Source organism: Aedes albopictus, chromosome 3 (assembly GCF_035046485.1).
Source record: "Aedes albopictus strain Foshan chromosome 3, AalbF5, whole genome shotgun sequence".
In the NCBI taxonomy this organism is placed as follows: domain Eukaryota; kingdom Metazoa; phylum Arthropoda; class Insecta; order Diptera; family Culicidae; genus Aedes; species Aedes albopictus.
The window spans coordinates 25,102,911-25,118,387 of NC_085138.1; the positions used below are offsets into that span (position 1 = coordinate 25,102,911).

Here is a 15,477-nt window from a genome sequence, read left to right on the forward strand (position 1 = left end):
TTCTTTCCTCTCAGTGACATTCCTCCACGCAAAAACGTCAAAATTTCACCGAAGAAAAACCTCCGCGCAAGTGGGAGAAAAAGACCCAACACAACACCATCAGCCAGAAGCAGCCTGAAGCGAGTGGAAAACGAAACAGTGATAATAAAAAAAAAGTCCATAATTTGAACGCAGTGTTGTCCACCATATCGAGGAGAATCGCCGCCGCGCAGAGTGCAAACATGGCTGCTTTCGTTCCGTCGTCGTCGTGTCCGCGAGTCCGCGAGTAGTTGTCACCGTCGTCCATCGTTTTGTTGTGTGTTGATTGTGCAGCAGAAGCAGCAGCAGCAGTGTCGCCGTCGTCCTCGTCGTCGCCAAAAAAAGTGAACGCGTCCCGATCGTGACACGCGTGTAGGAATTTTGACAGCGGGATTTTGTGCAAAATCTTCCGTGAACTTATTGCATGCGTGAGGGAAAGAGTTGTGTGGGGGCAGAGCAGTAACAGCAGCATCAGGAAGGAGCATAGTGCAACATAAAGGTGGTTATGTGAATGTCGTGTCTGGGAGGAGCGGAAGGGAAGCAGCAGAAGACAATCAGTGCTTGGGTGGGACTGGAAGAAGGGTGTCAGTGGTGCTGAGCTGGTTGGTTGGAGGTGGGTGGGTGGCCGAAGAAATGAAGAAATTTGTGAAACCTAGCGTAACAGTTGGACAGGTCTCAAAAATGAATAGTTGGGACTTGACTGTTGACCGGAACCTCCGGAGAAGCAAAGAGCTTGGATCAGCATTTTCAAAAGGCGGCATTAGTCATGAAACACATTGTGGATGAAAACACTACAACTACAAATGCTAGACTACCTTGCCATACTTACGATTTCAAGACGAGTAATTTTTGCGTTTCGCTTTATACATAAGTAGTATTATAGGTAGTACCATTTAGTTATCCACTAGTTTTTTTTTTTTTTTTTTTTTTTTTTTTTCTGTATGTTTGTTTCCTTGACCTAACAAAAAGTGTTAAACTAAAGGCTTACGTTTTACTAAATAAATACAAATACAAAAAAAAAAAAAATACAACAACCATTCAAATGCAAGATTTCAGACGAAGCGTTATCGGCAAAATTATACTTCTCGGCGTTTTCTTAAGATCGACAATCTCCGTAGTAATACTTGAAGGATCTACAGAGGACCTCTCAGTCCATTATATACATTCAAGACTTTGGGTGTTCTTTCGAGATTATTGAGAGTTGTTCCTCTGACTACCAGAGTTCCTCCCAGGGTCTCTGCAGGGAAGTACTTGACGGCAATTCTTCCAGTGAGGTTTTTCCGATATGCTTCAAGGGTTTCCTGCTGGGGGATCCTTACAAAATTTATTCAAAGTTCCTTTAGGAATTTCTCAGTGATTTCGCGGGATTGTCTCTTAACAGTTTCTCACGGAATGTTAGCGAGATTCTTGCAAGAGTTCTTTTAGAGACTACTGCAATATTTTGTTTGGACTTCCTCACAGAAACTTCTCTCCGAGGTTTCCAGTGTTCCTCCTTCCTTCTTTCCCTTATATATTCCCACGAGATTACGTCCAGAAAAGTTTTCCAAGATGCCTTAGATTTTCTTCCGAAATTCCTCTCAAGATTTCTGTATCTAGATCTTTGCGAAGTTTCTCGCAAGATTTCATCTGGATTCCTCCCGATGTTTCTCCGGGAATTTCTTACAAATCATTTCATAAGTTATCCTAGGAGACTTTCCGAGAAAACTCCTGGAAAATCACTGCAGGAACTCCGGGAGAAACTATTTAAAAACTTCAGAAGGAGAACCCTGTACTCGGGATAATTGCTGGTAGGAGTTTTGGGAAGATCCCTGAGAATACTACCGAGCAAATCTTGCCAAAATAATAATCGAAGTAGGATCACTACAATGCATCCTGTAAACTAAGAGAAAAAGACAGGGAAAACATATGTAAGGAACAGGGTTGTTAACGTTAATCAACGATTAACGCCGTTGACGTTAATTTTCGCCGAAATCAACGTCAACGGCGTTGCGTTAATTTTTATAGTAATTAACGTTAACGTCAACGGGATGCGTTAAATCAACGTTAACGAATAGCGTTAATCCAACCGTTAATTACTCACTGTGATATGAAAAAGACACGATAGTGTTGGCTGGCAGTGCCTCCTGAAGGCGCCAGGAAGAATCTTGTTTGTAAAGATTTTTGTGTAGTCATCTGGCCAGGCCGGCGATTTCGATCTGTAGTTTGGATCGGCACGCGTAGTTCGTTCCGAGTTTCTCTGGCCTGATCACTCCCAGCCCTGGTATAGATAGACCTGGCATAACAATTAAATAACATACTTTCCACGGCTAAGGGCCTGGGAATCCTTTTGGTGGTAAACTCACTCTGCTGACGATAGATATCGGTTCACTGTTTAGCTAGTCACGCTGCATCTTTGAGATGAGAGCTTATTCTTATTTTGTATTTACTATGAAATAAGTATTTCATTTATTTTTGTGCTAACGAAGGAGGTAGATTCGAGCTTGATGCACTGTTTTTTTTCTATCGCAGTAGACATGTCAAAAATGCAATTTTTTTCACTGACTTTTGGTAACTCAATCGCGTTTCTCAAAAACAAAGATTGGTTTGTGAAGTGGACATGTCTCAGGTGGACATCTAACTAAACTAGAAATTCGAGCGGATCAAGTTTGTTGAAATGCAAGATTCAAAATGAAGAAACCCGTTTCTCCACAAATTCAAGAGTGAATAGAACCATTATTGGAACGATTGGGACTTCGAAGAAAAGACATACATCGGTGGGAGTTTTGTTTCAACCCCAATATTCTAATACTTAGAAAAAAAATGATGGAGTACAAAGTGAGTAGTCATGTTACCTACCATGGAAATGATGACCAATGAGTATTTTTTATCGGTAAAGCCTTCAGTATACGCTTTGCCAAGTGTGCAAACTTTTCCGCACGCATCAACCAACATCAAATCAAACGCTTGACATTTCCGATGTTTTGTCAATGTTGCGACCGCTGTTGGCCTGCTGGGTTATGCGTGCGGAAAAATTTGCACACTTGGCAAAGCGTGTACTGAAGGCTAAAGTATTTAAAGAGGTCATTCTCTATAGTTTGTGTTTATTGCAGTTGTTTCACAATACGCTCATCAATTATGCGTTTAAACTGACCAGGCACGCTGTAATATCGTCAACCGACTCGTTACGCATTAGATAGCGCCCACATTAGTGGACAAATAATTCTTCGCGCACTAGGCAAAGTTCCAAATAGTCGCCTAAAGAGTTGCCACATATAATGTTGGGTTAGCAATAATGGTGCACGGGAGCATATGACTGGTCAAATAAATGCATAAATTGACGTTACTTATTGCGACTACTAGAAATAAACACAATTTGAAAATTCTTAAACTTAACCTAGAAAGCAAATATTTACGAAATTCCTTGTGAATGTTAATGCCATGATTTTTCAGAGACAAAAATAAATGCCAACAGTGGTAGCAAATTCAACAGAAATTAGCCCACATTTTTGCCGATTTCATCATGCTCTCTAGTATTTTTTTCAACAATATTTTTGAAACATCTCCAAACATTTCCGGTAAGTCCAGGAAATTTTCGTAAAGGAAATTTCCTCGACCTCGAGAGAAGCTTTGTGCCTATCAGTATCGGTCAAATTGCACAATTAACGTAAAAATCAACGGAGTCGTTAACGTTAATTCAACGCTCAGCGTTAACGTTAACGTTGATCAACGGCCCTGAAAAATCAACGCAAAAAACGTTAATCGTTACAATTAACGTTAACGAGTTAACGTAACGGCGTTAATCGTTGATTAACGTTAACAACCCTGGTAAGGAACTGCAGGAAGAACTCCATAAGGAATCTTCTGAGAGAAGTTATGGGAGAAATTCCGAGAAAAATCCCACATGAAACTTCAAAAGAAAGTCCGCGAAAACCTTCACAGGGTGTCTATTCATAAGACAAAATCAAATTCTTCGAGTTCTCCAGGTTTTTCCAGAAGGGAATTTTGAACATTTTATTCAAAAAATTGCCCAAATTTTATAAAATCTATAATTTATCCAATAAAAATCTACAGAAATGTCTTTACAAATAATAAAAAATGAAGAAAAATGAACAAGGTTTATTATCCAAGAAATTCTACCAAATCGCACAATCTTCAAAGACCTTTTTCGGCAAAATTTCTTCAAGGGTTTACTCCCTCCCCATGGATATTCGATCTTGACGCGATGGGAGGGCTTAACCCATTAGCACTTTGTGCGCCAATTTATTCATTTCTGATTCAGCCTTAAGATAGATGTGAATCTGGTTTAAGAGCTGAGCAGAGGTGAAAAAATCGGCCGTAAATGCTAATGGGGACCAGAGGAGTATCCGCAGTGAGCCTATCACAATTTCCAAAGCAATGTCATAGTTCAGTTTGCATAGACCCAATATTTTAGGAATTTGCAGTTAGATTTTGAGGAGCGTTACGTAAAATTGGGTGTGGGTGGTATCTGCGTTACACTTACTACTCATCATTATTGCTCTAGGAATCTAGAAGACAATTGACGCTAGAAACTGCACTATTAGTTGAGCCTACCTAGACAAAAGTAACTAGCAATAGGGCTATGGCCAGGATAACTGTATTAAACTTGTGTTTTTTTTTTCATTATTATATTTACATATCTTCCAAACGGGTGCATAGAATTTGGAACCGTTTGAGCAGGAGCTCCTATTTTGAGTGTTAGTAATACCACGTAATATGTTTGTACAGGTCGGACTCAATTGTCCGGAGTCGGGTTCTGAAGCTTCGGAAACGTGTGTCTAGGGAACGAAATGTTGTATGTATAAAGCTAAAATTTTGACATTTTGTCAAGCTAATTTTGATTAGTAGCCTGTAAATATTTCAGCTTTGTACATCATTCCGTTTGCCAGATGTGGTTTTTAAGAGGCTTCAGAGTTTGAATCCGGATAGTCGAGTCCGATCTGTACTGTATTTTCAGTAATTTTCAACGTAATAGCCGGATTTGAATTTTCTTGGGTCTAGAAAAGAAGGTTTAGTCTTTGAATTTTCATTTTTTTTTATTTTTAAATTTAGACAGCTAAAATGATTTCATTGTTTTGTTATTTATTTATTTTCAAGTCAAAATTAATTTGTATATTTTTCATCTAAAGATAACCAATCAAACCCTTCCCTTTCCACGACTTTAAACAACTATTTCTATGCCAAAAAAGCGTTTCCGAAAGAAGCGCTTGAACAAAAAATATTGCAAATTGGCTGAATTTTTCGAAATCAATGAACTTTGTTTTGTTGTAAACCAATAGGTCCTTGATTGTTTATCAATAGTTCTACTATTGACACAAGTGGGTTGAACTTATGAGGTTACAGTCATATTCTAAAAATTATTGCATCATATTTATCTAATTCCGTTTGTCCAGATTTCGTCGAAAATGGATGGTGCTCTCTAGCTAGAACAACCATGGGAAGTGGAGGGTTAAACCCATGTTTCATTGAATTTCGCCGTATTATTTGCACTCCAATTCCTTCCCCCAACCCATACCAGTACCCCTCCGATGGTGTTCATGTGGTCCGCACGGACTATTACGGCCATTACCCCTCCTTGATCTTCGGCTTTGGATTGACTTGCGCTCTTATTGCCCCACCAAATGCTGCAAAATGAAAATGAAATGAAAATGAAAAATTTCTTCAAGGGTTTACTCTCGCAAATCGGTTAAAAAATATTTAGATTTTTCTCAGAGCTCCTTTAGGCTGATTGCTTTGACATTTGCACCTAAATTTCTTTCAAAAAGAAATGGTTTCTTAACATCTGAAAAGATTCGTTTAAGGAGTGTGGAGAGATTCCTCTCAGAAATCTGGAGAGATTCGCCTTAGGACCTGGCGAGATTCCAATCAGTAATCTAGAGAAATTCCTCAGGAATCTGAAGAGATTTCTTTCAGGAGTCTGAAGAGATTCTTCTCAGGTATTAGGAGAGATTCCTCTTAGGAATCTGGAGAGATTTCTCTCATGAATCTGGAGAGATTCTCCACAGAAATCTCGATAGATTTCCCACAGAAATCTCGAGAGATTTCCCACAGGAATCTGGAGAAATTCGCCTTAGGATCAGGAGAGATTCCTCACAGGAATGTAGAGCGAACCCTCACAGAAATCTGGATAGATTTCTCACAGGAATCTGGAGAGATTCCTCACAGAAATCTGGAGAGATCCTTCACCGGAATCTGGAGAGATTCCTCTCAGGAATTTGGAGAGATTTCTTATAGGAGTCTGGAGAGAATCCTCTCAGCAATTTGAAGAGATTCCTCTCAGAATCTGGGGATATTCGTTTCAGTATTCTGAATAGATTCTGCTCAGGAATCTGGAGAGATCTCTCTCAGGAACATGAAAAGATTCCCTACAGAAATCTGGAGAGATTTCCCACAGGAATCTGGAGAAATTCGCCTTAGGATCATTCGCCTTTCCTCACAGGAATGTAGAGCGATCCCCTACAGAAATTTGGATAGATTCCTCTCAGGAATCTCGAGCGATTCCTCTCAAAAATCTGGAGAGATTCTTCCAAAGAATTGAGAGAGATTCCCCTCAGGAATCTGGAGAGATTTCCGCCAGGAATCTGGAGAGGCTCCTTACAGGAATGTAGAGCGATTTCCTATAGGATTCTGGGGACATTTCTCTCAGAAATCTGGAGAGATTCCTCCTAGGAATCTAGAGAGATTCCTCTCAGGAATCTGGAGAGTTTCCTCTCAGGAATCTGGAGAAATTCCTCTCAGGAATCTGGAGGGATTCCTCACAGGAATGTAGAGCGATCTTCTACAGAAATCTGGAGAGATTCCTCTCAGGAATCTGGTAAGATTCCTCTCAGGAATCTGGGGAGATTCCTCACAAGAATCTGGAGAGATTCCTCACAAGAATCTGGAGAGATTCCTGGCAGAAATCTGGAGATATTCCTCACAGGAATCTGGAGAGATTCCTCTCAGGAATCTGGAGGGATTCCTCACAGGAATGTAGAGCGATCTTCTACAGAAATCTGGAGAGATTCCTCTCAGGAATCTGGGGAGATTCCTCAGGAATCTGGGGAGCTTCCTCTCAGAAATCTGGAGATATTCCTCACAGGAATCTGGAGAGATTTCTCTCATGAATCTGGATAGATTCTTCTCAGGAATCTGGAAAATATTCTCTTAGGAGTCTGGAGAGATTCTTCTCAGGAATCTGGAGAGATTCCTTTTAGGGATCTGGAGAGATTCCTCTCAGGAATCTGGAGAGATTCCTCTCAGGAATCTGAAGAATTTTCTCTCAGGATTCTGGAGAGATTCCTCTCAGGAATCTGGAGAGATTCGTCTTAGGATCAGGAGTGGTTCACCTCAGGAGTCTGAAGAGATTCCTCTCAGGAATCTGGAGAGATTCTCCTCAGGAATCTGGAAAGATTTCACATAGGAATCAAGAGAGTTTCCCCACGGGGATCTGGAGAGATTCCTCTCTGGAATCTGGAGAAATTCCTCTAAGGAATCTGGAGAGATTTGCCTTATGTTCAGGAAAGATTCACCTCAGGAATCCTGAGAGATTCCTCTCAATAATCTGGATAGATTTCTGTCAGAAATCTGAAGAGATCCCTTTCAGGAATCTGTAGAGATTCTTGTCAGGAATCTGGAAAGATTCGCCTTAGGAATCTGGAGAGATTCTTGTCAGGAATCTGGAAAGATTCGCCTCAAGAATCTGGAGAGATTCGCCTCAGGAATCTGAAGAGATTCTTCTCAGGAACTTGGAGAGATTCCTCTCAGGAATCTGGAGAGATTCCTCCCAGGAACTGGAGAAATTTCTCTAAGGAATCTGGAACGATATTTCCCACAGAAATCTGAAGAGATTCCCCACAGGAATAAGCAGAGATTCGCCTTAGGATCAGGTGAGATTCATCTCAGGAATCGGGAGAGATTCCTCTTAGGAATTTAGAAAAAGGTACCTCTCAGGAATCTGGTGAAAGATTCCTCACAGGAATCTGGAGAGATTTCCCACTGGAATCTGGCGAGATTTGTCACGGGAATTTGAAGACATTCACCTCAAGAATATGCAAAGATTCCTCCAAGGAATCTGGAGAGATTCCTCTTAGGAATCTAGAGCAAGCTTTATCTCAGGTATCTGGAGAAAGATTCCTCACAGGAAACTGAAGAAATTCTCCTGAGGAATGTGGAGAGATTCCCCTCAGGAATCTGGAGAGATTCCTCTCAGGAATCTGGAGAGATTCCTCTCAGGAATCTGGAGAGATTCCTCTCAGGAATCTGGAGAGATTCCTCTCAGGAATCTGGAGAGATCCTTCTCAGGAATCTGGAGAGATTCCTCCCAGGAATCTGGAGAGATTCCTCCCAGAAATCTGGAGAGATTCCTCCCAGGAATCTGGAAAGATTCCTTTCAGAAATCTGGAAAGATTCCTTTCAGGAATCTGGAATGGTACCTTTCAGGAATCTGAAACGAGTCCTCTCAGTAATCTGGAGAGATTTCTCTCGGGAATCTGGAGAGATTCCTTTCAGGAATCTGGAGCGATTCCTCTCAGGAATCTGGAGAGATTCCTTTCAGGAATCTGGAGAGATTCCTCTCAGGCATCTGGAGAGATTCCTCTCAGGAATCTGGAGAGATTCCTCTCAGGAATCTGGAGAGATTCCTCTCAGGAATCTGGAGAGATTCCTCTCAGGAATCTGGAGAGATTCCTCTCAGGAATCTGGAGAGATTCCTCTCAGGAATCTGGAGAGATTCCTCTCAGGAATCTGGAGAGATTCCTCTCAGGAATCTGGAGAGATTCCTCTCAGGAATCTGGAGAGATTCCTCTCAGGAATCTGGAGAGATTCCTCTCAGGAATCTGGAGAGATTCCTCTCAGGAATCTGGAGAGATTCCTCTCAGGAATCTGGAGAGATTCCTCTCAGGAATCTGGAGAGATTCCTCTCAGGAATCTGGAGAGATTCCTCTCAGGAATCTGGAGAGATTCCTCTCAGGAATCTGGAGAGATTCCTCTCAGGAATCTGGAAAGATTCCTCTCAGGAATCTGGAGAGATTCCTCTCAGGAATCTGGAGAGATTCCTCTCAGGAATCTGGAGAGATTCCTCTCAGGAATCTGGAGAGATTCCTCTCAGGAATCTGGAGAGATTCCTCTCAGGAATCTGGAGAGATTCCTCTCAGGAATCTGGAGAGATTCCTCTCAGGAATCTGGAGAGATTCCTCTCAGGAATCTGGAGATATTCCTCTCAGGAATCTGGAGAGATTCCTCTCAGGAATCTGGAGAGATTCCTCTCAGGAATCTGGAGAGATTCCTCTCAGGAATCTGGAGAGATTCCTCTCAGGAATCTGGAGAGATTCCTCTCAGGAATCTGGAGAGATTCCTCTCAGGAATCTGGAGAGATTCCTCTCAGGAATCTGGAGAGATTCCTCTCAGGAATCTGGAGAGACTCCTCTCAGGAATCTGGAGAGATTCCTTTCAGGAATCTGGAGAGATTCCTCCCAGGAATCTGGAGAGATTCCTCCCAGGAATCTGGAGAGATTCCTCCCAGGAATCTGGAGAGATTCCTCCCAGGAATCTGGAGAGATTCCTCCAAGGAATCTTGAGAGATTCCTCCCAGGAATCTGGAGAGATTCCTCCCAGGAATCTGGAGAGATCCCTCCCAGAAATCTGGAGAGATCCCTCCCAGGAATCTGGAGAGATTCCTCCCAGGAATCTGGAGAGATTCCTCCCAGGAATCTGGAGAGATTTCTCTCAGGAATCTGGAGAGATTCCTCTCAGGAATCTGGAGAAATTTCTCTCAGGAATCTGGAGAGATTCCTCACAGGAATCCGGAGAGATTCCTCTCAGGAATCTGGAGAGATTCCTCACAGGTACCTGGAGAGATTTTTCTCAGGAATCTGGAGAGATTTCTCGCAGAAATCTGAAGAAATTTCTCATAGGAGACTGAGATTCCTCTCAGGAATCTGGAGAGATTCCTCTCAAGAATCTGGGGAGATTTCTTTCAGGAATCTGGAGAGATTCCTCTCAGGAATCTGGAGAGATTTCTCTCAGGAATCTGGAGAGATTCCTCTCAGGAATCTGGAGAGATTCCTTTCAGGAATCTGGAGAGATTCCTCTCTGGAATCTGGGGAGATTCCTCTCAGGAATCTATGGAGATTCCTCTCAGGAATCTGGAGAGATTCCTCTCAGGAATCTGGAGAAATTCCTCTCAGGAATCTGGAGAGATTCCTCTCAGGAATCTGGAAAGATTCCTCTCAGGAATTTGGAGAGATTCCTCTCAGGAATTTGGAGAGATTCCTCTCAGGAATCTGGAGAGATTCCTCTCAGGAATCTGGAGAGATTCCTCCCAGGAATCTGGAGAGATTCCTCCCAGGAATCTGGAGAGATTCCTCCCAGGAATCTGGAGAGATTCCTCCCAGGAATCTGGAGAGATTCCTCCCAGGAATCTGGAGAGATTCCTCCCAGGAATCTGGAGAGATTCCTCCCAGGAATCTGGAGAGATTCCTCCCAGGAATCTGGAGAGATTCCTCCCAGGAATCTGGAGAGATTCCTCCCAGGAATCTGGAGAGATTCCTCCCAGGAATCTGGAGAGATTCCTCCCAGGAATCTGGAGAGATTCCTCCCAGGAATCTGGAGAGATTCCTCCCAGGAATCTGGAGAGATTCCTCCCAGGAATCTGGAGAGATTCCTCCCAGGAATCTGGAGAGATTCCTCCAAGGAATCTGGAGAGATTCCTCCCAGGAATCTGGAGAGATTCCTCCCAGGAATCTGGAGAGATCCCTCCCAGAAATCTGGAGAGATCCCTCCCAGGAATCTGGAGAGATTCCTCCCAGGAATCTGGAGAGATTCCTCCCAGGAATCTGGAGAGATTTCTCTCAGGAATCTGGAGAGATTCCTCTCAGGAATCTGGAGAAATTTCTCTCAGGAATCTGGAGAGATTCCTCACAGGAATCCGGAGAGATTCCTCTCAGGAATCTGGAGAGATTCCTCACAGGTACCTGGAGAGATTTTTCTCAGGAATCTGGAGAGATTTCTCGCAGAAATCTGAAGAAATTTCTCATAGGAGACTGAGATTCCTCTCAGGAATCTGGAGAGATTCCTCTCAAGAATCTGGGGAGATTTCTTTCAGGAATCTGGAGAGATTCCTCTCAGTAATCTGGAGAGATTTCTCTCAGGAATCTGGAGAGATTCCTCTCAGGAATCTGGAGAGATTCCTTTCAGGAATCTGGAGAGATTCCTCTCTGGAATCTGGGGAGATTCCTCTCAGGAATCTATGGAGATTCCTCTCAGGAATCTGGAGAGATTCCTCTCAGGAATCTGGAGAAATTCCTCTCAGGAATCTGGAGAGATTCCTCTCAGGAATCTGGAAAGATTCCTCTCAGGAATTTGGAGAGATTCCTCTCAGGAATTTGGAGAGATTCCTCTCAGGAATCTGGAGAGATTCCTCTCAGGAATCTGGAGAGATTCCTCCCAGGAATCTGGAGAGATTCCTCCCAGGAATCTGGAGAGATTCCTCCCAGGAATCTGGAGAGATTCCTCCCAGGAATCTGGAGAGATTCCTCCCAGGAATCTGGAGAGATTCCTCCCAGGAATCTGGAGAGATTCCTCCCAGGAATCTGGAGAGATTCCTCCCAGGAATCTGGAGAGATTCCTCCCAGGAATCTGGAGAGATTCCTCCCAGGAATCTGGAGAGATTCCTCCCAGGAATCTGGAGAGATTCCTCCCAGGAATCTGGAGAGATTCCTCCCAGGAATCTGGAGAGATTCCTTCCAGGAATCTGGAGAGATTTCTCTCAGGAATTTGAGAGATTCCTTTCAGGAATCTGGAGAAATTCCTTCAGAAATCTGGAGAGATTCTTTTCAGGAATCTGGAGAGATTTCTCTCAGGAATCTGGAGATATTCCTTTCAGGAATGTATAGAGATTTTTCTCAGGAATCTGAAGAGATTCTCCACATGAATCTGGAGCGATTCTCCACAGGAATCTAGAATTGCCGTTGGATCAGGAGAGATTCACCTCAGTAATCTGGAGAGATTATTCTCCGGAATCTGGAGAGATTTCTCTCATGAATCTGAACAGATTCCTCTCAGGAATCTGAAGGATTCTGTAGAAATTCTTCACAGGAATCTGAAGAGATTCTCCTCACGTATCTGGAGAGATTCCTCCCAGGAATCTGGAGAGATTCGCCTCTGGATCAGGAGAGTTTCCACTCAGTAATCTAGAGGTATTCCTCTCAGGAATCTGGAGATATTACTCTTAAGAATCTAGAGAAAGGTTCGTCACAGGAATCTGAAGAGATTCTCCTCAGGAATGTGGAGAGATTCCCCACAGGAATCTGGAGACATTCACAGCAGGATTCTGGAGACATTCCTCTCCGGAATCTGGAGAGATTCCACTCAGGAATGTGGAGAGATTTGCTTTAGGATCAGGAGAGATTTACCTCAAGAATCTGGCCTCTCAGGAATCTGAAACGATTAAAAGTGGAAAGATCTCACCAATTTCCAAAAAATCCATCAGTCAAACATAAGCCAATAATCGATGGAAATATGCCAAATTCCTCGCACCATCTGGCAACACTGGTGCTGCTCCCCCATGCAATAATCGACCTTCTTTGGGGTCTCTCTCTCTTTCTATTCATTCCATAGTGCGACCGACCGATACTGGCTAGCTGACATTGGGGGGCTTCCGTCTGTTATCGAGCTGAACTAAACTGTAGTAAAACAGACACTAGAGGTACCTGCTGGCTGACTGACTAAGTGACTGACTCGTTGTGCAGCAGAAACCCACCGCCTGCACTGATTGTCAGATCTACTGAGTTAAAAATCTAGTGGAAACTGAATCTGAGAAATGCTAATCGGAAGTTTTGTATCCTATCAATTTCAGTGAAGTGCATCGAGTTTCGTTTGGAATTCAGAAGAGTTCGATCAATGCTGACAGGAAACATCGGGAGCTGCTGTTGTTGAGAGTGAAAAAGTGAGTTTCTGGATGTATAACAGAAAGTCTGAATGATTACGGTGACACGAAAATCTGCCAGAATGCAAAAATTGTCGAAATAGCAGCGAGGAAAAATCTGTCCTCGAAAGAAGGAAAAGCAGTGACGAGTGGAAAGAAAAAGGAAAAAAAGTCAGGAAAATATCAAAGATCAGTGCACCACCATCGTCGATGACCGACCAGCACCGTCATCCCATCCCATCGCTGTTCCTCGCTCGTGTGTGGAGTGCGGATTGGCATTGAGTGAGAAATAGAGAGTACGAAAGCGCGAGAGAAGGCCAAACAAGTGAGGGTGTGTGAAAATTTCTGGCTGTGTGAACTGGTGCGTGCGAAGTGAACCGTGCTGGTGGTGTGGAAGAAGCGTGAGAAGAGAAGTGTACACAGGCAGGGGTGAGAGGAGCAGTGGCAACAGCAGGAGAGAAGAGCCAAGGTTGAAAACCAACAGCTGATTTGTGTGGACGCCCGATTTCTTCTGGGACGACGAAGGAGATGACTTCCCGAAGGTAAGGATGGTGGGCAATACAAGGTCACCTAATATGAGTTATAAGTGTTTATTGGAATCCTAATGGTCTGGATTTCGTTGGAATTCATAAATTCAGTCTGATTAAATTGAGACCGAGTCTCAATACCGCATCTGTAGCGGAGCGCACAGCATTTCCTTTGTTTGTGCAAGTGGACCGTGTGAAAGGTGAAATGAGGGTGTTGCTCCGGCCTGATGGTGGTTCAGCAGATGGCACGGCAGAGTTGCCAGTTTATGTGGGTCATAGCTTTGCATCGATCTTTTGGACATTAGCAACTTTGCTCAATCTCGACAAATTCCTGAAGGGAATCTCGACAGATTTTTGAAGGGAATCTCGACAGATTCCTGAAAGGAATCTCGACAGATTCCTGAAGGGAATCTCGACAGATTTTTGAAGGGAATCTCGACAGATTCCTGAAAGGAATCTCGACAGATTCCTGAAGGGAATCTCGACAGATTCGTGAAGGGAATCTCGACAGATTCGTGAAGGGGATCTCATCAGATTCCTGAAGGGAATCTCGTCACATTTCTGAAGGGAATTTCGTCAGATTCCTGCAGGGGATCTCGTCAGATTCCTGAAAGGAATCTAGTCAGATTCCTGCAGGGAATCTCGTAAGATTCCTGCAAAGAATCTCGTCAGATTCCTGCAGGGAATCTCGTCAGATTCCTGAAGGGGATCTCATCAGATTCCTGAAGGGAATCTCGTCACATTTCTGAAGGGAATTTCGTCAGATTCCTGCAGGGGATCTCGTCAGATTCCTGAAAGGAATCTAGTCAGATTCCTGCAGGGAATCTCGTAAGATTCCTGCAAAGAATCTCGTCAGATTCCTGCAGGGAATCTCGTCAGATTCCTGAAGGGAACTTCGTAATATTCCTGAAAGGAATTTTATAAGACTTATGAAGAGAATCTCGTAAGATTCCTCAAGGGAATCTTGACAGATTCCTGAAGGAAATCTCGATAGATTCCTGAAGCGAATCTCGACAGATTCCTGAAGGAAATCTCGATAGATTCCTGAAGGGAATCTCGATAGATTTCTGAAGGGAATCTCGATAGATTCCTGAAGAGAATCTCTCCAGATTCCTGACCTGAAGGGAATCTCACCAGATTCCTGAAGGGAATCTCATTAGATTCCTGAAGGGAATCTCATCAGATTCCTGAAGGGAATCTCATCAGATTCTTGAAAGGAATCTCATCAGATTCCTGAAGGGAATCTCATCAGATTCCTGAAGGGAATCTCATCAGATTCCTGAAGGGAATCTCATCAGATTCCTGAAGGGAATCTCGAAAGATTCCTGAAGAGAATTTTGACAGATTCCTGAAGAGAATTTTGACAGATTCCTGAAGAGAATTTTGACAGATTCCTGAAGAAAATCTCGACAGATTCCTGAAGGGAATCTCGTTAGATTCCTGAAGGGATTCTCGTCAGATTCCTGATGGGAATCTCGACAAGTTCCTGAAGGGAATCTCAACAGATTCCTGAAGTGAATCTCGACAGATTGCTGAAGGGAATCTCGACAGATCGCTGATGGGAATCTCGAAAGATTCCTGAAGGGAATCCCGACAGATTCCTGATCGGAATCTCGACAGATTCCTGATGAGAATCTCGACAGATTCCTGAAGAGAAACTCGTCAGATTCCTGAAGGAATCTCGTCAGATTATTGAAGGGAATCTCGTTCGATTTCTGAAGGAAATCTCGACAGGTTCCTGAAGGGAATCTCATCAGATTTCTGAAGAGAATTTCGTCACATTTCTGAAGGGAATCTCGCTAGATTCCTGAAAGGAATCTCGTAAGATGCTTTTCTTTGCTTTCTTTCAATATCTTATTCAGAGCATTATAACTAAATTGGAAAAAGCTCACCAAGTTCCAACAGTTTTTTAAGACTCAATAAAATTTAATGAAAGTGATTCCTTTATAGAATCAACTGGCAACACTGCCTTGACCGTTCGAAACGTTTGTAAATTTCATTGCAATCTGAACTCGCTCTCTCGTCTCTGTT

General features: G+C 43.0%; 1 protein-coding gene across 2 annotated transcripts in view; it reads left to right on the forward strand.

Moving 5' to 3' along the window:
• The window catches only part of LOC109418403 (tyrosine-protein phosphatase corkscrew), a 318,951-nt gene continuing 303,474 nt past the window's right edge, over positions 1-15,477 (forward strand). Inside the window, exons 1-2 of one of the 2 annotated variants that reach the window (XM_062855670.1) lie at positions 1-517; positions 12,851-13,461. In XM_062855670.1, coding sequence (XP_062711654.1) covers positions 13,448-13,461 — 14 coding nt within the window. In that variant the 5' untranslated portion in view covers positions 1-517; positions 12,851-13,447. The remainder of the gene's footprint in view (positions 518-12,850; positions 13,462-15,477) is intronic. The other variant, XM_062855672.1, reaches the window with a different exon arrangement.